The 25,051-nt window shown below is 43.1% G+C and overlaps 2 protein-coding genes across 4 annotated transcripts in view; both read left to right on the top strand.

Moving 5' to 3' along the window:
• The window catches only part of LOC112265100 (sodium channel subunit beta-2), a 29,721-nt gene extending 25,175 nt beyond the window's left edge, over positions 1-4,546 (top strand). For both annotated transcript variants that reach the window (XR_002955725.1, XM_024442141.1), the window contains one exon: positions 1,330-4,546. Coding sequence is in view for 1 of the 2 variants with exons in the window: in XM_024442141.1 (XP_024297909.1) it covers positions 1,330-1,357 (28 nt within the window). In the remaining variant the exon portion in view is untranslated. The remainder of the gene's footprint in view (positions 1-1,329) is intronic.
• Positions 4,547-11,439: 6,893 nt separating this feature from the next.
• The window catches only part of LOC112265099 (sodium channel subunit beta-4), a 31,386-nt gene continuing 17,774 nt past the window's right edge, over positions 11,440-25,051 (top strand). The window contains exons 1-2 of one of the 2 annotated variants that reach the window (XM_024442139.2): positions 11,444-11,665; positions 11,853-12,270. In XM_024442139.2, the coding sequence (XP_024297907.1) occupies positions 12,177-12,270 (94 nt within the window). In that variant the 5' untranslated portion in view covers positions 11,444-11,665; positions 11,853-12,176. Of the gene's footprint in view, positions 12,271-25,051 lie in introns of both variants that reach the window. The other variant, XM_024442140.2, reaches the window with a different exon arrangement.

Raw genomic sequence — 25,051 nt, 5'->3', positions numbered from 1 at the left:
TCCTTGGCTCATTTCCTGTATGACCACTGATGTGAAAGGACGATAGATTAAATCAACGTGATCTCATGTGTCCGTGGTCATGAAGGACAGGAGACATGGAAAGGACTGTTGAGGACACATTCTCACTCTCAACCTCAGTCCTGATCTCATCCAGTACAATGGTCAATCCTATCCTGCCTTTCCCCCTCTGGTCTGCTCTCCCTTCTACCTCTTTTCTACCTGATTATCTCTCTTCCGGGCCTTAGATCTGATCAGTTCTGATTCTGAAAGCCTGTAGGGCTCAAGCCTTCAGACACAAACACAGAACTTGTCTGCACAAATCTGTCGTCTAACATGATTCGCGGAGAAGGAAAAGTTACACGTGCTCACTGCATCTCAAGTTAGAGTTTGTCCATTAGTTTGCACTCGTGTTTGTTTGACCTGACACATGGCTAGGTTCCAAGATGAATTTGGGTCCCGCTTGATTTGGATAGTCCGGATTTTCATGGTCATTCTATCAACAAACTGTCTGTTGATAAGAAACCTCTCGCTAAGGTTACGGTTAGGGTTAGGTTTAGGTTTAGAATACGGGTGAGGGTTAAGGTTAGATCTACGATTGGGGTAAGCAGTTAAGTTTAGGGTTACGATAAGAGCTACGGTTAGGGTTAGAGATAGGGTTAGCGTTAGTTGAAATGTCTGTAGATAGTATGTAGAGCGTCTACAAAGAGACTATCCAAATGTATGTGTCATAGCTTCTTCTTTTTTAAGCTATAGCAATCTACAGCCATGTCTCAGGTCAATGTGTTTGTGCGTTTTAACTAGGTTTTGAGTTACTAGTAGCTAACACATTTCCCACACTAACTCTATGAGATATCAACCCCCTTCCTGTTTCTGCACAGTAGCTATTGATGTGCTTACATTGTGGTCCTAGCCAATGTGATACGGTGATGTGTGTGTGTTGCAGTCTGTGTTTTGATGTATGGGATTGTACAAGTTAGTATATGTCCCAACATTTCCCCCTGGTCCGACAGTGGGATGTAAATACTGTACAACAACAGTAGCATGGAAATCAGCTTAAAAACAAGTCACTGGTTGGCAAGACAACCAGTGCCTGCTTTAGGAAGCACTGACCTAGATGTTTCAACTATCTTGTCTTCTACTCTTATGTGACTTTAATTCTGTGAGACATCTCTTTAGTGTGTTGGTATTAGGGGTGTTGTTTCCTTGCTAGGTGGATTTAATGTACTGTATGTACTGTATGTACTGTATCGCTGAGCTCATATATATATATATATATCTCTGCTCTCTTCTTTCCCTGCCTCTCTGTTTCCGATGAACCATAACCTTCAGGAAAGCATTCCTGCCTGAAGATGTATAGTGACCCTTGCTTGAATCCTCGTCCAGCATCTGCCTCAGCCCACGCCGCCTCCCTTCCTTCCTCTTGTCCATCCAAACAAGATTGCAGTTATGGGAAGCCCCAGCCACCAGCCACGCAACCCACGCCACCCCTGCCTCGATCTTCAGTCAGTCTTATCTCCTCTCTTCTTCGACGGGGGGCCACAAAAGGTGTACGAGACTAGTAGACGGCAGTCTCCAAACGACATTCCTCTTTCCCCTTTTTCTCGCTTGTGGTTTAGCTTAAGATAGAGATGTAAGACCTTAATTTGATCCCCCTGTAGCTGCATAACTTTGCAGTATGCAAAAAAATTTGTATTGTATTGGAGGTTTTAAAAGGCTTCTGAAGGCTTCCCTAATGGAAAATGCATCAACTCTTAGAAAAAGATCAATTCATTCTAATCCACATAATCATTCACATTTCCTGTTGCTGCAGGACTATTTTCCTGCTGTAGAAAACTGGCTCAAATTAAGATCCTACATCTGTAGAGTAAATGGATGGTTTGACATCCATGATTACTGGGAAAGATCCTGCTCTCTCTTTCTCTCTCTCTCTCTCTCTCTCTTTCTCTGTATTGCTCTCTTAAATTGTTGTCTTCTAACTTGCCACACCATTGGATAACAAATGATTTACTTCCAAATCATATAATTCTCTCTCGTTCTCGCTCGCTCACTCTCTCTCGCTCTAATTTTCTTGCTCTATCACATATACTTAGCGATGCATAATGGCTGGGGCAAAAAAAGTTCCCTTTTTTTCTGACAGCTCGTGTGTGTGTGTGTGTGTCCAAATTCTACCTTTCTGTGTGAGAATGGTGTGGGTGGATTTTTGGCTGTGTGTGTTAGTTTTTATGTACAGGGTATAAGCTGAATGACCTTCAGACGTAACTACGAGCAGTGTGGGTGTATACACATGTGTGAATAAGTGTGTGTGTGTGTGTGTGTGTGTTTGAGAATGTGTTTTAGTGTCCTTAGTGCCCAAGTGGCTTTCCTTCAAACTCAGAGTCTCCCTTAAGGAGAAGCCAGGCATGATTTTATCAGTAGTCAACTCTTCTGAACCCTTGCTTCAATATGATATTTTAGCCCGTTGCTTGATCATACATCGAAACAACACACACTTGTATCGCCATGAATGAAGCTAGTACAATATCATACATAAGCATGACATTTTTGTTGCACACATTAAGACAGGCACAATTCTGTCTACAGTGGATGGATCATTAATGGTCTGACATGATATACTAACTGACATTGTACAAAAAAAAAACAATCCCCAAATGATGTCCCCCTTTTGTCCACGTGCAGTAACCCTTACACAACACCTGAATGTCCGGCCCGAGTTGGTCGTTGACACTCAAATGAGCACACAGACACATTGACTATACGTCATCCAACACATAAGCTTCAAACACCACATGCAGCCGTGTAGCTGTTTTGCACACCAGAAGTCCACACGCCGAGGCCTACACATACATAAAAGCTGAGCACTTTCAGGGAAAACAGAAAAAAAAGTACAATAGAGAGAAATTTATATCGGATACATATATTTCTACGTTTTGACCAAATTCCAAGCTGTACTCTAGAGGTGTGCTTTGATTGTTGTCGCTATTTACGTGTGGTCCTCACTGTCTTAAACTATCAATGTTGGAATGTATGAGGCCTCTCTCCTCTGAGGTAATTGATATTGGATGTTCTTTGGATGTTACATATTTAGCTATATTAGTATTGCACTGGTTGTGAATGTATTTGGGAGACAACGTGAGATGTCCAAGTTGACGTAGCAACTATATACAATCAATCATTCCACTTCTCGCCCATTGAATTTCGAACTACCTTCACAGATGTAGGGCTTATGTTACATTATCACACAAGTATTGTAATGGATGTAAGTCTGTGAAGGATCACACAAAGTATAAACTGTGGATTTGCTAAACAATATCACAACCTTAAAATAGTAACATTTATTTATTTTCGTGAAAATTTGTCAAATGTTACCTTCATTTGCTCCTTGTGTTTAAACGTCTTGGCTTTGTATTTTCCAACAGACAGTGTTGGGGGAGCAGATAGCCTATGGGAGTGTGACTTTAGGTTGGCAGAATATGACTGGGTGCCTCAGGTGTTGTCTGATGTGGTTTTAAGGCCTAAAGCCGGGGGCCACGCTGATTCTGTGCCCAGGAGTGCCCTACCTCATCTGGAGACCGTCTCTCCCTGTCTCTGCAATGGGCACTGCATTCATAGTCTGCCTTTACGTTATTCACTGCTAAAGCTTCTTTCTTGCACACTTTGTTTCTTATTATTTGTCTCCTCAGATCCGTCCTAGTTTAGATTTCATTTGATTGAGTATTGTATTTTGACATTGTTGAATTTTGTACCACGCAGTTATGTAATTTGTACTTTATGATGTGACTTTGTGGTTGTCCTAGCTGTTGACGTTGTGGTAGCCATCATTACTTGGTATTTGGTAAGTTGGCCTAAGTTTGGGGAGCTCACGTCTGAAAGATCATTAATTTAACAGTGGAAGGTCAATGCTGATCTCCACTTGTAGGGTTTACACACTCCCTTTCTAGAATGACTTCATTACTAATTACTATATGAATTAATTCAACTTCTGTGCAATTGTGACTGTGGTGTTAATCAGTTTGTATGGAGTCTGAGACATCAGCTAGATGCATGATTAGAAGTCTGGGAAGCGTGTTGTCCTAACCAGAGAATATATCTCTAGGTCACAATCAGACTTAATTTCCAAAGTAATGATGGTACCTCAAGAATTAACCCCCCCAAAAATTATAATTTAGATTGTACTGTATTTTATACACGAACACACACACACACAGTGCTACCGATGGGTAGGGGACAAAGCACATGATCCGAAAAAAAAAATGTGTTGCCTAATGAAATCAACATGACCTCCATTTCTCCTGTCACTCACTCTGACATCTCCGCTGGAGTCCTGAATGCTGGGTAGCTAGCTGGGATAGTAGTGGAGGTCCCGGAGTTTCCCCTGTCTGTCTCTGTGTGATCATGCATGTTTTTACTGCAGTGTTCCTCTGTGACGCATGGCTCTAACCAGGCCCTCTCGCACCAGACACCCGAAATGCTTGCACTGCACTGTGTCTCTAAGAATGAGCTGTAATCAATATTGTATTTTGAAATAAAAATGAGTACATAAATATTACAGTTTGCATTTTATTGTCAGCAAATTAGCTTCTTTTTTTCTTTTTTTACTAAGCCCTGGCAAATTAGCTCTAAAACTGCGCCGTGGAATTACTACTGGTGAGAAGGGGTGATTAATGATAGCAGGTGAAGTGTGGAGGCTGTAAGGAGGCTGGGTTATGGCCAATGCACCAGCGTGCTGCGTGTAGCTACTACCATTGGGCAGTACTGTAGAAACATCCAAAGACTTAATCTTGCTGGGCAGAGGGGGGGGACTGACTCAAGCTGCAGATAGATTTTCTCTCTCTCGCTCTACACTTCCATTTTCTCTCCCTCTGGCTCTCTTAAAGTGAGACAAATAGAGGGAGGAAGGTCAGCTTGTCCGCTGGAGCCTGGAGAAGAAGGGAGGGGGGAAGGCGGAGGGACAGAGGAGGAGAGGGACAGAGGATGAATGTGTAATACTTGTTGTGCAGGTATCTGGGTCTCAGTGGGAGGGTTCTTAATAAGTAGGCCTGGCGGGGGTTTAGATCACAGCAAAGTCAAAAGGTCACTGCAGATTGTGGCTTAATAAGCCAACTGAGGGGTCTCCGGCACAGACAGGATTGAAGGGGACAAATTAATGCCCACAAACTCAGTTATAGACACACACAAGTACTCCGTTGCACAGGTCAAATCCTACTCAGACGTACTAGGTCAAAAATGCCGCAGCTGCTGTCCAGTGCCAGCAATTATATCACCTCAGCCATTTGCCCTAGAGTCAGTTAGGTATAGGTGTGTGTGTGTGTGTGTGTGTGTGTGTGTGTGTGTGTGTGTGTGTGTGTGTGTGTGTGTGTGTGTGTGTGTGTGTGTGTGTGTGTGTGTGTGTGTGTGTGTGTGTGTGTGTGCATGCATATGCATGCGTGTTGGAGGTGTGTATTTGTGGAAGGAGAGGGAGCTGCCACCACTAAAAGCTGGAGTATTTTGCCAGGAGTGTATTACTGAAACAGTTAAAACTCCTAAATAGCCGTCAGTAAATCTGGTCTCAGAATATACAACTCGGAAGACCATAGCCAAGCTATTTATTGGTTTGTCTATTGGGATCTTAACTGCATTACATAACACACAATACTTCTAATTCCTCCAGCTCTCCAGTCTTCAGCTCTTAAGTCATCATCCCATTGGAGTTATTCGCTCTTTCTCCTTCCTCCACTCTCCTTTAAAACACCTCCTCTCAATTCCGTGAAATCCTGATCAAGAGAAATCGAGCTCATGTGAAAATCGGCCTCTCTGAAGCCTGTATTTAGTTCCTGTTAGTCATGCTGATTATAAAAGACATACCTCAACAGAACTGGGTCTGATGAGAGCCACATACTGAATACTAAGCCCAATGATGAATTCAAGTTATTATTTTCACAAGCTGAAAAAATAAATGTACTTTTCAGTCTCAGAGGAAAGTACTATTTCCTTTTAAAGTTAGATGGAATAGTTCCAAACCGCTCTTGAGAAATATTAACAATGAGCGTCAAAACATTTAATAGTTACAAACTTACCCAGACACGCAGCGCCAGATACATGACTGTTGCTTCTCAGTGCTAGACCAGATTAGTCTTACCCACTTGAGAGAACTCCATGTTGTGGCCTATTGAGAGGTTCAGCTCCGTTGTGGATTACTCTGGCTGGTTCGTGAAGAAATAGCCCAGTCGCAATTGATCATGAAAATAGTCAACCCCACATGAGTCCTAGCCTCCTCTTCCCCAGAGTACCAAGGCCCTGGGCAGGTCTGAAGAAGCCTTCCTAGAGAACATGGTGGTGGATGCTGGAACTGCCGACAGAGGACACATAACCACCTGGACCCCAGCCATTTCAAAACAGATATCTGACTGCAGTGTTTAAGCAAAGCCAGCAACCTGGACTTCCGAACACCTCCTGAATGATACTGTTAAACTTCTTTTAAAAACAACCACGGCAGTGTATCTTTACTTGTCTAATCTTGTTGATTACGGTGCTATCAAATTGTTAGTGGGTTTAGCCATCAATGCACATAACAACTTACCCATCACAAGCATAAAAGCTCGAATCCACCATTATGACCTGACAGGACACCTAGTGGTACATCCTGTCTTGCAAAAAAAAAAAAAGATTATGTCTACTCCCCAAAATGCATTGTGCCCATGCGACGATTGCGTCCAAATTGTGGCGGATCGTGTCCATCAGAAAAAAAAAGCTGCGACTCTTACAGCTCAGATGTTTTCATTTTAGTGCCGTGCCAAGATAGATCAAACATGTTGATCCTGGCATTAAATCAGGCACCGGTCAGATTTCTACGTCTCTGACATGCTGTACTCCATTTGCTCGACTACAGTCATACTGACTCCAACGTCGAAACACACCAACGTGAACGCCGCAGTCCATCTCACTGAACAGTACGTTTCCCGGGCTCTTAGCAGCCATACTCGTCACTCTCACTTGAGACAGGTCTTTTCAATGATGCACGCCACAAACAGAGGTTATCGGCTGAATGCGGTTTACATACATTGCACTGTGGTAATAACATTCCATGCAAATTCTTACTATCCCGCATAAAAGCACACCACGTGGTGCTGAAAATGAAGATGCTGAAGTTATCTTGAGAGGTCACCTGAGAAGACTCAGTTTACAGTTGCTTACCGTAAGAATACAAAGTTGATGTTTTTTGGGGCCTAATTCACGATATACTGCAATACTTTCAACAGCTAACTGCAATAAAGCAATCTCTATCAGTTCTCTATCAGAACTTATAGGTACACACAGTATTGCTCCTTACCCAATGATGCCACTGCCAGCCGGTACACAAGAACATATCATTTGGATAAACTACCTCCAGAACCGGTCATCATTTTATTTTACTCAACACGCATAGCAATCGCCCATACACACACAAACACACACACACACACACACACACACACACACACACACATTTGATCACCATCACACGATGCAAAACACTGAACGTATAGCAGTAGAACTACAATTAGGAATGTGTGGCTACAACACCTTTCACCTTTGCCACAACATAGTGGTTCAGAACTTCAGACAAGACGGTCACTCACCTTGTCAAGGTCCCCGTGGCGGAAAACAAATAAATAAAACAACCTCACGGACACCACACGTGCAAAACAAAGAGTAAACGAAGGAGCAAAAATGAGAACTACGGCCCAACCTATCTTCATCCGTGTCCTCGCATATAGGCCTTACTCTGAGCTCTGTACATGCACTGGCTGCTACGAGGAAGAGAGAACGTGTGTGTGTGTGATAGAGAGAGGGAGGGGGAGAAGCAGAGGGTGGAAGGCAGAGCGAGAGGGATGGTGAGGGAGGGAGGGGGGGAGCAGCTCTGTCCTCCTTTCCTTTCTATGTCTCCCTGAGTTCTTACTGGGATGGCTAAGGTCACACTTCTAAATCTCAGGTAGGCGAGGCTCGATGCACCATTTTACCTTTGCAAAGGGAGGGGACATAGTGAAGGCAGAGACCGAGACGGACGGAATGATCGAGAGAGACTAAGGAGCGTGAATGCTAGGTCAGGGCTGAGCATTCTATATGCGTAAATGTCTCTGAAGACTTTCCCTCCTCTGTCTCCCCTCCAGCTGTCCTCCAATCATGTCCTCCCTCGCTTCCCCTCCCCTCCCCTCTGCATCCGTCCGCTGCCCAACCCTCCCCTCCTCTCTCACTCTGCCAAAGAGTGTTGCTTCATCATGCTCCCCTCAGTCACAGTAGTAGAGGGAAGCAAATCCCTTTCTTGTCCGTCCCACCACCATGTTGTTCCGTCCATAGAATTACAGACAGTAATTTCCTAGGATCACTATGGTTCCCTCTCCTCAGCACCCAGTGCTTTACTCTTCGCTCAGTCTCCAGGTGAGGGGCATCTGTCAGCGATTTGGTGCAGAGTTATAGTGGAGTCAGGCGCAGGACACAGGTATTGAGTAACACAACTGAGTTTACTCAAAGAATCAAGCAAGATTCCAAATAGGAACATACAAAATACACTCGCACAAAACACAACCACTATTGACAATGAACAATCGCGGACAGAACAGAAATGTATGCCAGAGGGTTAAATAAGGAACGTGATATGAGAATGGAAACCAGGTGTGTGTGTGATACAGACAAAACAAAACGAAACTGAAAGATGGATCGGTGGTGACTAGAAAGCCGGGGACGTCGACCGCCGAACACCACCCGAACAAGGAGAAGGGCCGACTTCGGCGGAAGTCGTGACAGCACCTCTATGCGTTTCTTTCTCATACTCCATAGGGCTCCATTGTGTGCTTCGGAAATCCAAATGTTACGTTTGTCCCATTGAAGTCCATCGACAGCGCACAAGGACAGAGTTCTGAATCCCGGGAACTCTGTGTTGTTTTCCTTGCTCCAAGTCATGAGAGCTATAGATACTAGGGCACGTATCATCCACTATAGCCACTCTCTTCACTGTCCGTTCCCCAAAAATATACTCCCTAAACTGTTTTCATTTATACCCTATCGCCATTCCAACCATCCCGCCACACGCCATGGTCTCACCTATCCCGTCTCGACCGCCCGACTCCCCTCCCTCCTTCCCTTCCTCTCTCCCCTATCTCACATCTCTCTGAGTTGATAGCAGTCACACCCGCCCTCCGTCCTCTGCCCAGCGCTATACTGCAGACTACATAATGGGAATTGCTTCCCTTCCCAATTCCCCCCGCCCCTCTTCCTCAACACACATGATGCTGCAACATCTAGCCCAAGGTCACATCGTCCTGAATTCAGAAGGACTGCGCGTGTGTACACACGTGTACGTGCACATGTGTTTTATGTGTGTGTGGTGGGAAGGTGCAGACTCATGAATCCGTCAATCCCACCAGGAACGTGTCACTGCCTCAGTGAAGATGCCCCTATCAAACCACTCATGAAGCTCCTTACGTCCGTCATCAGTGAAAACTATTTCATTGTGGTGAACATGGTGGTTTTATTTATATGGAACGATTAATAATTCAAGAAGATGATCCACTGCTGATGTGCTCATGCAATGTGTTATGTGAGGAATGTGCGAGTGTTTTCATAATAATCAATTCAATTAACACACACACAGTTATATTCATTATTGCTGTGAATTCTGCTCTATTATTGGACTGCACCTGGCAAAGTTTCCTCTATATATTAATCAGCGAAAGATTTATTTACAAACTAATTATGGAGTCACCTTCCCCGGGAGACCCCTGCATTTGCGTGCTACACACACGCAAGCACACACGTGCACTGACAAACTCACACACACACACACACTTCCCATGCCAGGGGAAAGCTGTTCTCAGATTAAGGTTGACATCATGTTGAATGACAAGAATCAATCACCTCATATAGAGCAGCTCTCTCTCACACACACACACACACACACACACACACACACACACACACAAGACTAGTAGTCGGAAGGACTGGTGGAGTGTATGGGAGTGCCTTTATCAAAGTGGGGATGTTCGGCTACAATATTACTCAATATTTAGCGTTTTTCTTGGCATCCCCATTTATATGACCTTTGACCCTTGCCCCTCTGGATTCTGTCATGTGAACCCTCATAGGTCAATTACAGTGACTTTTTTTAAGGGGTCTCTGTACCTCTCACCTTGCCGCACCCCTCATCTCCACACCCCTCTCACACACCCACACCCCTCATCTCACACACCCTCCCCAGGCATCAAGCACCCACTGCCATGGGAATGGGTGACCCGACACCTACTCCCACTCAACTGGTGACAGGTGGTGGAGGTCACGCATTCAGGGCCCTCAATCATATGGGTGACAGGGTGGGGGTGGGAGAGAGGCAGAGCACGAGGCATGGGCAGTCAAGTTCAAAGCAACATGTACAGGACATTTTGTGCGTGCACACGGAAATCAGTCAACGTGATTGCGATTACGACAGCCTTTCTTAAACGTTGGTTATTTTAGTGGTATTTTCTGATTTCGTCATTATTTGGAGAGTTTGTTGATAGAGTGAAACGCGTTTGTGATAAAGTATCGTCAAGGCTGCTGCAGAAACAACAGATGCGACAGAGATGTTTTAGCAGGACTACGAAGACCCATACAATCTGAACATGTGTCAATAATGGCATGTTACTGTGCATGCATGCACATCAATTATCTGGCATGGCATCTGATCTGGTAGTTGACCTCAGTGACTTCACTGATCACAGCCTGCATTGCAGGAACCCCTCGGTTTTTAAAACTCACAGAGAGAAAAAATGCACTCTCTTTGTTCGAAATCCAACTGGATTGAACAAGAACTGATTGAATGGTACATGTAGGGGGAATTAGATGAGTCATGGAATGGTACATGTAGGGGGAATTAGATGAGTCATGGAATGGTACATGTAGGGGGAATTAGATGAGCCATGGAATGGTACATGTAGGGGGAATTAGATGAGTCATGGAATGGTACATGTAGGGGGAATTAGATGAGTCATGGAATGGTACATGTAGGGGGAATTAGATGAGTCATGGAATGGTACATGTAGGGGGAATTAGATGAGTCATGGAATGGTACATGTAGGGGGAATTAGATGAGTCATGGAATGGTACATGTAGGGGGAATTAGATGAGTCACAGAGACAAAACACAAGTGTGTGTGGCTAGGTGAAATAAAAACAGCTTTCAAGGAAAAGTCATTATTCTAAAATATATGGAAAGTTGATGGAGAGTGGTGGGAGGTGATCCAGGATGGAGGGGGGTATAGATGGCAGTGTACCCAGAGAAACCCTCCTAAACCCGGCAACGGGCACAGTGATAGACAGGTTGGGATGCAGGACCCTCTAGCTAGTGTGAGATAGCCCCCAGATGCAATCAGGCTGAAGGTCCCCATTCAACTCCTCTCCTATCCCATCCCTCCCCCTCCCCTCTTTCCCTCCAGCTCGCTCACTCTGTCCTCCATGCCTCTGCTGCAGTGGCTCTCCCTCCCCGCTCATTCCTCCCTGTGCCGGCTAGGGAGACACATACCGCCTGCTGCCTGCTGCCTGTCTGCCTGAGCTCCAGGCTCTGCTGTCCTCGCCGCTCCCTCCACCCACATGCAGCTCTCCGTAAGGGGCAACGCTGACATCCCCCGACTGCCTCCACAGCTCCATTGCTCTGCGGTGCAGATGCTCGCTCTCTCTGAGTGAGTTTTTTTTCCTCTCCTCTGCTTGCTCTAGCTCTCAGGCTGAGGGATTCAGCAGATAATCAGTGTGTCGGCGAGTGAGAGTGAGCGACTGAAGCAAAGAGAGAGAGAGAGAGCCTAGATCAGGTGCAGGAGCCTTCCCTTCGTCTGTCTCTTTCTGTTACTCTCTCTTTCTGTCTGTCTCCAGCCTGGCACATACAGAAGGGTAGACAGGACTCATAATCCAGGAATAAGCCATCAATCCACTCTCCTTCTCTGGGACTCACCGCAAAGGAGGGAGAAGAGGAGGGAGACACTCACAGCAGGACTTTGCAGACTGACAAGTCTTGCGTATTTATTTCTTTGCTCGCTCTGCGTCCCACCTCACCCTGCCCCTCCCCTCTATCCCACCCGCACCCCTGCTTGCTCCAGCCAACACACACACACACCCAGAGTGTGTAACCAGGGGAGGACTGACAGACATACAGATAAACAGACGGACTGACAGATTGCCAGACGGACCCAGTAGGATATGGAGTCCAAAGGAAGCGGCAGGTTCACTATGTCCAGGTGTTTGCGCTCAGGAGACACCGTCCATGCAAGTGTTGTCGTCACACTTCTGCTCGGTGAGTCCAAAAGCTGACTTTATACTGGCATTTTCGTCTCCTCTCTCTAACTCTCTCTTGCTCTATCCCTTTATCTCTCTCTCTCTCTCTCTCTGCACCCGTCTCCCTCCATCTACCCCTGGGGTGCCAGCCAAATCACTGCAGGTTCTGCCGAGCTTGCAGAAATGTGTCCGACGCCGGAGGACAGGGTTGCATGCTCATTTACTTGTTGCTTGTAAGGCGGGGGTTTATTTGCTTACACGGCTCATGCTTTTCTATATCGGGAGACCCAGAGTCATGTGTTTTAGCCAGGTCAGGGCAGCAAGTGCTGCATCTTGCTATTTCACTAAGAGAGTGAGTGGAGGGGATGAATTTGAGATAGCAAGGCGTAGATCCAGAGTCAATAAGAGGATGCCGGTAACAATGGATCCTGTTTAGCGCAAGTGGAATTATGGGCACTGCCAATGGACCCTGCCAAGTCAATGAGTGTCAAAATGTCCAATGTTTACATCTTTAGGGGGAATGGTCCATGGGACAAGACAATATTCATCTAGATGAGGCAAGTGGGATGGAATTTGTCATGTGAGGAACACAGTGTAGTTGTCAAAAGACAGCCCTTTACGCTGTCTTCTCATCAGAGGAACCAGCGATGCAGATTCAACTACGCACTTCATTCTATCACGGCACATTTACACATATCACTTAATCAGGGACATATTTAACTCATACAGCTGACGGGGTGAAGTGTAAGGTCTTACTACAGTGAGGGAAGTGTATAGGAATATATGGAGGAATATCTTATTTTGGGGGAAAATATATTTTTTGGGGGGGTGAAAATATATTTAAATACATATTTTTTAAAGTCAGATAATGAGCAGGCTGGATCAATACCTACTCAAATCATAGGATATCCATCCATTCACATTCTCCTCAGTTTATCCTTTTAACGTGTTTTGTTTAGATATGTACAGACTAGTGTGACCACTTAACAATGATCCAACAACCACATGGTACCCTACATTTGTATGTCTGGGTGATATGGTATATTATGATGCACATTGCTCTATAGGTTTGCTTTGTAGTAGAGTACCTGACTGCTTTCAACACATAGTGCTGTAAAATGTACAGTAATACAATATAGTTACTCAAGCTTTAGACCAACTAAACCCCATGTATTTGAGAATCCACACATGATCATATCAGTTGGTTAATGCTAATTGTTAGCACCTAATGTAATATGGACACGATTCTTAGTGGGGTAACCCTAAGACTCCTCAGCATCTTTTGAGGTGAGTGCCTTATTGGCACTGACATCAACCCACCAATCAAATAAGAGCAAGGTCACAAGATTGCACAAAACATCTTAAAGCAAGTTTTTGAATCTAAATTAGCATACGATTCTAAGGAGGCTAACACAGCAGAGAGCTACTGATAATAAATAGGCTTTTCATTTGCATATTTCTTTGAGATGGAATGTGACATGATATTAGATTAGATTATAGGACGTCCCTGTTAAGTAGCCTCTCTTATCTGTGTGTATCCACGGACAGTTTTCTCTGGATTCTCTGCCCGGTGGCTCTCCTTGGCTCTGTGTCAAGGTGAAGTACAGGCTATAATACTACGACAGGTCATTTTTTTTACAGCTGGGGGGGTGGGGGGTGAAGGGTTAATGTGCATGTTCGTATATAAACCCCTAGCGTATGGTGGATGGTTTAACCTCCAACGAAAAAGATTGGGTTCCCGGCCTACAGTAGGTCAAGCCAACACCCCCCCCCCGAGCCATCCATCAGAGACCAGGGAAGGATTTATTATGTTGTTGGTATGTTTGTGTGCTTGTATGTCCCATATAATATCATTAGATCCTATGGTCATTCTACATTGGCAGAGTGGAGAGAGAGACTACTAGACTACAGTATGAGAGATGTTAGCTGGTAGACTTGTTCTTTACATCAGGTGATGGATAGAAGGTCAGGGAATTAGGACATCCTAGTTGCACATCAGAATGTAGCCAAACACAAAACACAAAAACATGAGGCTTGAAGATGCACTCTCAAACTTTAGTATAATTTCAGCCAGTAGTTTTGAAAGTGGTGTTCATGAGCCAACTGTGGTCCCCGTTTTGTGTGTACTACATCATCCAATTGTGTACTATGTCATCCATTTCATATGATACATTACGTCCTGAATTTCTTTTTAAGTGTTTTTTTGCAATTTGTATTAAGTTACAAATCCAATTTGTACTATATGTTACAAATTTGTTGTGCTTAATTAAAGATGCAATATTTAACTTTTTGGGCGACCTGACCAAATTCACAAAGAAATGTGATATTTGACATTCTCGTAGAAAGCAAGTCTAAGAAGTGGTAGATCTGTTCTATGTGTGCTATTCCTATGCTTATTGTTCTTAAGTTTAGTTTTTTGCGTCTTTTACTTTCGGTTCTGTACACCAGCTTGAAACAGCTGAAACATTTTTGAAGGGGATTATTGAACAAATATTTCACAGCAGTTTAGATAGTACTTTGATTGTGTCACGACGTGACCCTTTTGGGTGTATATGGTGGCTCCTCCCCTCTCCCACTCTCTCTCCCACCTCAGGTTTTACAGCGGTCATAAATTCCTGGTAGAAACTCTATTTGCTGCCATGGAATATTGAGAGGAAAGAAACCTCTGGGAGACTAAAGAGCTTCTCTGGCCAAAACTCCTAATCCATAAAATTTCAGAATTAAACATTATTTCTATTTTTGAGAATGTGGGAATGGTCCGTGGGTATTTTATGTCAAAGATGTTTTATTTTGTGACATCAGGAAGTAGGAGGCAGTAGGACAAGATAACGATATCTCTGGAAGTGTACATTCCTCAGTTATTAGTTTTCTACCTGTATGTTGTGTAAAATCTATTATTCAATATGAAACTATTTGTGAGAAGATGTAATGTGATGTTGACCTTTTAAACAAGATACTTGTTTAGGTATAAAGTTTTAACTAGCCAGTGGCCACGCCCCCGTGACGCCAGACATTACATTAGGCATCATGGTACAGCCTCTTCTTCTATAAAAACCAACTTCCGACAACATTTACAGAAGACAGCATGCAGCGGTGGCTACACCGCTGACAAATGTTTTAAAACTACAAGACCAGAAAAGCATGAAGCGGTGGCTACATGTTGGAATGGTTATGAAATCTACAAACTAAAGTCAGAGAACATCAAGACAGAGTCCCCACGTTGAAATGACTACAACACGATAGACCATGAGACCAGAAAAGTATGGAGTGGTAGCTACATGTGAAATGGTTAAGAACTACAACTCTACAGGCCGAGGAGACCATACAGCATGTAGCGTTGGTACATGGCTAGAAATTGTGAAACTCTAAACCATTTCCACAGCAGGAGCAAATCTTAGACGAGGCCTTTTCAGTCTGTAGCTGGAAATGTACATAGCCTAGGACGAAGAATACGACAACCGCCGAAACAACTATTCTCTGCGACAACATGGGTACGCCTGACATATCCATTAGGAACGCTACCAGAGGCTTTTCTGTCGACTCTCTCCAGCAGATGGACCGGCGACCACAGAAAGAGACAACAAGACATACGCACGTAAATATGTCAATTGCAATTTCTTTTCGAATGAGCGGTTGTTCATATTTAAAGTATTAGCCATTTCTATGGGTGTAGATATCAGCTATGAGTCTCCAACACTTGAGCATTCCACACCCCCTTTCCTTTGTCTACCAAGCCGTCATATCAGTTTCGTCCACTAGGGACTTTTCCTTGGGTCATGTTTAGTACCCAATGCATAACGAATGGTGTGTTTATCATGCATTTCTGTGATTGATTAAGTTCGTTATAGAAAATAAATAATTAAGCCAATTTGTATGTCGCTGATTCATGATTCTATGCTAGGGTTCGTTCAGATATCCAAGGGTTTGCGACATTCAGTAATGACACTGATGAAGTACAATTCATTAATAAGCGACTGTTTTGATAATATATGAAAATATCCGAAGAGTTGTATTTAGGAAAATGACACAATACAAACAAAAAAAATTCCGTGGTGCCCCAACATTCTATTCAATTAAAGTTACATGATTAGTTTAATCACGTAATTAAATTACACATAGAGGGGGGAAAAAACACCTTTATTTAACCAGGTAGGCCAGCGATTGGTAAGCTGCTCTGACTGCTGACGCTTATAGTTAGTGAGTTAGATATAAGTCTCCAACTTCAGTGATGTTTGCAATTCATTCCAGTCATTGGCAGCAGAGAACTAGAAGGAAAGGCAGCCAAAGTAGGTGTTGGATTTGGGGACGACTAGTGAAATATATCTGCTGGAACGCGTGCTACGGGTGGGTGTTGCTATGGTGACCAGTGAGCTGAGATAAGACGGAGCTTTACCTAGCAAAGACTTATAGATGACCTGGTGCCAGTGGGTTTGGCGATGAATATGTAGCGAGGACCAGCCAACGAGAGCATACAGGTCGCAGTGGTGGGTAGTATGTTGTGAAATAGGATGCCGATTCTAGATTCTTAACTTTGGATTGGAGATGCTTAATGTGAGTCTGGAAGGAGAGTTTACAGTCTAGCCAGACACCTAGGTATTTATAGCTGTCCACATACTCTAAGTTGGAACCGTCCAGAGTAGTGATGCTAGTCAGTTGGGCAGTTGTGGGCAGTGATCGGTTGAAGAGCATGCATTTTGTTTTACTAACATTTAAGAGCAGTTGGAGGCCACGGAAGGAGTGTTCTATGGCATTAAAGCTCGTTTGGAGGTGTGTTAACACAGTGTCCAAAGAAGTGCCAGATGTATACCGAATAGTGTCATCTGCTTAGTGGTGGATCAAAGAATCACCCGCAGCAAGAGCGACGTCATTGATATAAACAGAGAAAAGAGTCGACCCAAGAATTGAACCCTGTGGCACCCCCATAGAGACTGCCAGAGGGCCGGACAACAGGCCCTCCAATTTTACACACTGAACTCTATCTGGGAAATAGTTAGTTAACCAGGCGAGGCAGTCATTAGAGAAACCAAGGCTGTTGAGTCTGCCAATAAGAATACTTTGATTGACAGAGCCTTGGCCAGGTCGATGAAGGCAACTGCACAGTACTGTCTTTTATCGATGGTGGTTATGATATCGTTTAGGACCTTGAGTGTGGCTGAGGTGCACCCGTGACCAGCTAGGAAACCAGATTGCATAGCGGAGAAGGTACGGTGGGATACAAAATGGTTGGTGATCTGTTTGTTCACTTGACTTTCGAAGACTTTAGAAAGGCAGGGCAGGATGGTATAGGTCTGTAACAGTTTGAGTCTAGAGTGTCTCCCCCTTTGAATACGGGGATGTCAGCGACCGCTTTCCAATTGATTTGATAATGTACAGTCTTCACATTTAATGGTAGTCAACGTCACGACAACTATCTACATTCTGAATGCTTGTTTTGTCACATAAACTGAAATTATGCAAACTATTCAAATTTTTGCAACGAGGAAATGGCAGGGCAATTTCTGCATATTGCACCTTTAAGATCCTGGAGTGCATCTTTACGAAGGGCTGTGCAGTCCTGATGAAAAACCAAGCCCCTTCTCATTTGTGTGTTTGTTTGCACTAGAAGTGAGAGAGCAGGGGTGAAATAGCCAACACCTTTCTGGCATTACCAACTTCATCTATTTTTCTTGTAAGTCTAATGGAGAAAAACAACTCTCAGCCTCAGAAAGACCAATGGGTAATTAACATAGGGTAGAGTGGGGTAAATTGAGCTATTTTTTTACATTGGGCATCACAATATCAAGGGAAATGTTGTATTCTTTTTAACTAATATATCTACATATAGTTCAGGATGTGTGTGTATCCCTGGGGATAATCAGAATTTGTGTAAATATAACAGTTATGATTACATACAGTTGAAGTCAGAAGTTTACATACACTTAGGTTGGAGTCATTAAAACTCGTTTTTCAACTACTTCACAAATGTCTTGTTAACAAACTATAGTTTTGGCAAGTCGGGTGGGTGTTGCTATGGTCCACATTGTGTTGCTGTCATCCACATTGTGCATGACACAAGTCATTTTTTCAACAATTGTTTACAGACAGATTATTTCACGTATAATTCACTGAATCACAATTCCAGTGGGTCAGAAGTTTACATACACTAAGTTGACTGTGCCTTTAAACAGCTTGGAAAATTCCAGAAAATTATGTCATGGCTTTAGAAGCTTCTTGACATCATTTGAGTCAACTGGACTAGTGCCTCTTTGCTTGACATCATGGAAAAATCAAAGGAAATCAGCCAAGACCTCAGAAAAAAAATTGTAGACCTCCACAAGTCTGGTTCATCCTTGGTAGCAATGTCCAAATGCCTGAAAGTACCACGTTCATCTGTACAATAGTACTCAAGAATAACACCATGGGACCACGCAGCAGTCATACGGCTCAGGAAGGAGATGTGATCTGTCTCCTAGAGATGAACGTACTTTTGTGCGAAAAGTGCAAATCAATCCCAGAACAACAGCAAAGGACCTCCAGATTCTGGAGGAAACAGGTACAAAAGTATCTATATCCACAGTAAAATAAGTCCTTTATCAACATAACCTGAAATGCAGTTCAGCAAGGAAGAAGCCACTGCTCAAAAACCACCATAAAAAAGCCAGACTACGGTTTGCAACTGCACATAGGGACAAAGATTGTACTTTTTGGAGAAATTGCCTTTGGTCTGATTAAATCAAATTAGAACTGTTTGGTCATAATGACCATCGTTTTGTTTGGAGTTAAAAGGAAACCGAAGAACACCATCCCAACCGTGATTCACGGGGGTGGCACCATCATGTTGTGGGGGTGCTTTGCTGCAGGAGGGACTGGTGCTCTTCACAAAATAGATGGCATCATGATGAGGGAAAATTATGTGGATATACTGAAGCAACATCTCAAGACATCAGTCAGGAAGTTAAAGCTTGGTCGCAAATGGGTCTTCCAAATGAACAATAACCCCAAGCATACTTCCAAAGTTGTGACAAAATGGCTTAACGACAACAAAGTCAAGGTATTGGAGTGGACATCACAAAGCCCTGTTCTCAATCCAATAGAAAATGTGTGGGCAAAACAGGAAAAGCGTGTGCGAGCAAGGAGGCCTACAAACTTGACTCACGTACACCAGCTCTGTCAGGAGGAATGGGCCAAAATTCACCCAACTTATTGTGGGAAGCTTGTGGAAGGCTCCCCAAAACCTTTGACCCAAGTTATACAATTTAAAGGCAATGCTACCAAATACTAATTGAGTGTATGTAAACTTCTGACCCACTGGGAATGTGATGAAATAATAAAAGCTGCAACAAATATTTCTCTCTGCTATTATTCTGACATTTCACATTCTTAAAATGAAGTGGTCCTAACTGACCTAAAACAGGGAATATTTACTCGGATTAAATGTCAGGAATTGTGAAAAACTGAGTTTAAATGTTTTTGGCTAAGGTGTATGTGGCTACTTTGAAGAATCTCAAATTTAAAATATATTTTGATTTGTTAACACTTTCTTGGTGACATGATTCCATATGTGTTATTTCATAGCTGTGATGTCTTCACTATTATTCTAAAATGTAGAACCTTTGACTGGTACCGTATGTATATGATGGTGTGTATTTTATTTATTTATTTTTTATTTAACCTTTATTTACCCAGGTAGGCTAGTTGAGAACAGGTTCTCATTTGCAACTGCGACCTGGCCAAGATAAAGCAAAGCAGTGTGACACAAACAACAACACAGAGTTACACATGGAATAAACAAAATATACAGTCAATAACACAGTAGAAAAATAAGTCTATATACAATGTGAGCAAATGAGGTGAGATAAGGGAGGTAAAGGCAAAAAAGGCCATGGTGGCGAGGTAAATACAATATAGCAAGAAAAAAACTGGAATGGTATATTTGCAGTGGAAGAATGTGCAAAGTAGAAATAGAAATAATGGGGTGCAAAGGAGCAAAATAAATAAATACATACAGTTGGGGAAGAGGGAGTTGTTTGGGCTAAATTACAGATGGGCTATATACAGGTGTAGTAATCTGTGAGCTGCTCTGACAGCTGGTGCTTAAAGCTAGTGAGGGAGATAAGTGTTTCCAGCTTCAGAGATTTTTGCAGTTTGTTCCAGTCATTGGCAGCAGAGAACTGGAAGGAAAGACGACCAAAGGAGGAATTGGCTTTGGGGGTGACCAGTGAAATATACCTGCTGGAGCGTGTGCTACGAGTGGGAGTGGGTGCTGCTGTATTACTGTATTGACAGTATGGAGAGTGTAGGAATGGAAAAGGTGTGCACAGCAGTAGTTATATAGGATGAGCCTTGACCAGAATACAGTATATACATTTGAAGTGGGTAAAATAGTATGTAAATATTATTAAAGTGTCCAGTGTTCAATAACTATATATAATTTATATAGGGCAGCAGTCTCTAAGGTGCAAGATAGAGTACCGGTTGGTAGCCAGCTAGTAACAGTGACTAAAGTTCAGGGCAGGGTACAGGGTGGATGCCAAGGGGCAAGTTGAGCCATTGGCTACCATACCCCATACAAATTATGATTATATTTTGTCAGTTTTATGCATAATATGCGAGATAGTGCATTTTGTATTGGTACAGAAGAGACATGCCCTGTGTATGCATATGTAAAACAAGCAGCGGTTTAGCCCCCCTTGAGGTTCATGAGAGTGCAGCCAAGGAAAGGAGAGATGGGAAGAAGAGCATTCGAGCAGCATCAAATTTTGAAAAAATAGACTGAATGACACTGAAGGGGTACATTGACAAAAAAATAAAACAAACATACCTGGATGAAAGAGCGGCTATGATTGAGTAGCAGAGGCACATAAGGTCTTATCTGATGACATGGAGTCTGAGCTTTCAAATCAAATCAAATCACATTTTATTTGTCACATACACATGGTTAGCAGATGTTAATGCGAGTGTAGCGAAATGCTTGTGCTTCTAGTTCCGACAATGCAGTAATAACCAACAAGTAATCTAACTAACAATTCCAAAACTACTGTCTTATACACAGTGTAAGGGGATAAAGAATATGTACATAAGGATATATGAATGAGTGATGGTACAGAGCAGCATAGGCAAGATACAGTAGCTGATATCGAGTACAGTATATACATATGAGATGAGTATGTAAACAAAGTGGCATAGTTAAAGTGGCTAGTGATACATGTATTACATAAGGATGCAGTCGATGATATAGAGTACAGTATATACGTATGCATATGAGATGAATAATGTAGGGTATGTAAACATTATATAAGGTAGCATTGTTTAAAGTGGCTAGTGATATATTTACATCATTTCCCATCAATTCCCATTATTAAAGTGGCTGTCTGAGCTTGCTAAACATATCAAGAATTTTTCAGACCAGTTTCATTGTCTATTCTACTTCGGTTCAACGTAATTTCATTGAAATGACATGGAAACAACAGTGATGACGCTGAACAACAAAGATGGCGCTGAAGTGGATGGCTGACGTTTTGCTCCTGACTAATTGTGCTATTTTGTTAGTTTTTTTGCGTTGTTTGTAAGTGAATTTTTTCCTTATTTTGTACATTATGTTGCTGCTACCGTCTCTTCTGACCAAAAATAACTTCTGAACATCAGAACAGTGATTATTCACAACGAACTGGAAGAAGCTTTTTCCTTTAACGAGTCCGACGAGAAGGATATATTGCTCTCCTGGGAACAGGCCCAAATCCCTGTCATTTGGGTGAAGAAAAGATGGAGGATTAGAGGACGCAGATCGGGCTGCCTTCTGAGAATCCGTAGGCGAACGAGTAAACTCCCACTTCCTTCTGTTGTACTTGCTAACATTCAATCATTGGAAGAAAAAAAACTGATGACCAACGATTACGATTATCCTACCAGCGGGACATTAAGAACTGCCAATATCTTATTTTTTACCGAGTCGTGGCTGAACGACGACATGGAAAATATAAAGCTGCCGGGATTTTCCATGCACCGGCAGAGCAGAGATGCTACATCTCGTAAGACGAGGGGTGTGGGTGTGTGTGTCTTCTTGTCAATAACAGCTGGTGCTCAATGTCTAATATTAAATAAGTCTCAAGGTATTGCTCGCCTGAGGTAGAGTATCTTATGATAAGCTGTAGACCACACTGTCTACCAAGCGAGTTCTCATCTATATTATTAGTAGCCATCTATTTACCACCACAGACCAGTGCTGACACTAAGACCGCACTCAACCAACTCTATAGGGCAATAAGCAAACAACAAAATGCTCATCCATAAGTGGCGCTCTTAGTGATCAGGAACTTTAAAGCAAACAAACTTAAATCAGTTTCATCAAATTGTTACCAGCATGTCACGTGCAACCAGAGGGAAAAAAAACTCTACACCACCTTTATTCCACACACAGAGATGGATACAAATGCGGATGCTACGCTACAGGACTGTTTTGTTAGCACAGACTGGAATATGTTCCGGGATTCATCCAATGGCATTGAGGAGTATACCACCTCAGTCACCGGCTTCATCAATAAGTACATCGACGACGTCGGCCCCACAGTGACCATACGTACATATCCCAACCAGAAGCCATGGATTACAGGCAACATCCACATTGAGCTAAAGGCTGGAGCTGCCACTTTCAAAGAGTGAGACACTAATCCGACTATGCCCTCAAACAAACCATCAAACAAGCAAAGCGTCAATACAGGATTAAGATTGAATCCTACTACACCGGCTCTTACGCTCATCGGATGTGGCAGGGCTTGACAACTATTACGGACTACAAAGGGAAACCCAGACGTGAGCTGGCCAGTGACACGAGCCTATCAGACGAGCTAAATGCTTTTTATGCTCGCTTTCAGGCAAGCAACACTGAAGCATGCACGAGAACATCAGCTGTTCTGGATGACAGTGTGACAACACTCTCAGTAGCTGATGTGAGCAAAACCTTTAAACAGGTCAACATTCACAAAGCCATGGGGCCAGATGGATTACCAGGGCGTGTACTCAAAGCATGGGCAGAACAACAGGCAAGTGTCTTCACTGACATTTTCAACCTCTCCCTGACTGAGTCTGTAATACCTACATGTTTCATGCAGACCACCATAGCCCCTGTGCCCAAGGAAGCGAAGGTAAACTGCCTAAATGATTACCGCCCCATAGCCCTCACGTCGGTAGCCATGAAGTGCTTTGAAACGCTGGTCATGGCTCACATCAACAGCATCCTCCCAGATACCCTAGACCCACTCCAATTCGCAGACCACCCCAACAGATCCACAGATGACGCAATCTCAATCGCACTCCACACTGCCCTTTCCCACCTGGACAAAAGGAACACCTATGTGACAATGTTGTTCATTGACTACAGCTCAGCATAGTCACTATGGTTTTGGTACTATGGTGACAACACCATAGTGCCCATGAAGTGCACCACTAAGCTAAGGACCCCGGGACTAAACACCTCAGATCCATAGACGAACTTTGAAAGTTTCTTCAAGTGTAGTCACAAAAGCCATCAAGCACTATGATGAAACTGAATGCCACCACAAAGGAAGGCCAAGAGTTACCTATGCTGCAGAGGATACTTCCATTCGAGTTACCAGCCCAAATAAATGCTTTGCAGATTTCCAGTAACAGACACATCTCAACATCAACTGTTCAGAGGACACTGCGTGAATCAAGCCTTTATGGTCGAATTTCTGTAAAGAAACCACTACTAAAGGACACCAATAAGAAGAAGAGACTTGCCTGGTCCAAGAAACACGAGCAGTGGTCATTAGACCGGTGGAACTCTGTCCTTTGGTCTGATGAGTCCAAATTTGAGATTTTTGGGTGTCTTTGTGAGATGCAGAGTAGGTGAATGGATTATCTCGGCATGTGTGGTTTCCACCATGAAGCATGGAGGAGTTGTGATGGTGTGGGGGGTGCTTTGCTTGTGACACTGTCAGTGATTTATTTAGAATTCAAGGCACACTTAACCAGCATGACGACCACAGCATTCTGCAGCTATACGCCATCCCATCTGGTTTACACTTCGTGGGACTTTCATTTATTTTTCAACAAGACAATGACCCAAAACACACCTCCAGGCTGTGTAAGGGCTATTTAACCAAGATGGAGAGTGATGTAGTGCTGCATCAGATGACCTGGCCTCCACAATCACCCAACCTCAACCCAATTGAGATGGTTTGGGATGAAATGGACCGCAGAGTGAAGGAAAAGCAGCCAACAAGTGCTCAGTATATGTGGGTAATTCTTCACAACTGATGTAAAACCATTCCTCATGAATCTTGTTGAGTGAATGCCAAGAGTGTGCAAAAATGTCATCAAGGCAAAGGATGGATACTTTGAAGAATCTAAAATATATATTATATTTTAATTTGTTTAAACACTTTTTTGGTTACTACATAATTCCATATGTGTTATTTCATAGTTTTGATGTCTTCACTATTATTCTACAATATAGAAAATAGTACAAATAAAGAAAAACCCTTGAATGAGTAGGTGTGTCCAAACATTTGACTGGTTCTGTATGTATTTATATTCTGACATTGGTCGTATTGATATTTACTAATTCATTCATTTCAATGTTTTGTTTTGTACTGTGCGTACTGTTTTGTTCTGTGGAGCTGGCATCCCAAGCATTTTGCTGCACCTGCGATAGCATCTGCTAAATATCTGCACATGACCAACAACATTGGATTTGATTAGATTATTATTATTTTTTAATTCTAAGCGTGTATTTTTAACTTGAAGCTCCATTCAGCTCCCCTATATGAAAGTCTAGTTTGCAGGATCAGACTGGGTGGATA

Source organism: Oncorhynchus tshawytscha, linkage group LG13 (assembly GCF_018296145.1).
Source record: "Oncorhynchus tshawytscha isolate Ot180627B linkage group LG13, Otsh_v2.0, whole genome shotgun sequence".
Lineage (NCBI taxonomy): Eukaryota > Metazoa > Chordata > Actinopteri > Salmoniformes > Salmonidae > Oncorhynchus > Oncorhynchus tshawytscha.
This window is presented reverse-complemented; position numbering and strand designations above follow the sequence as displayed.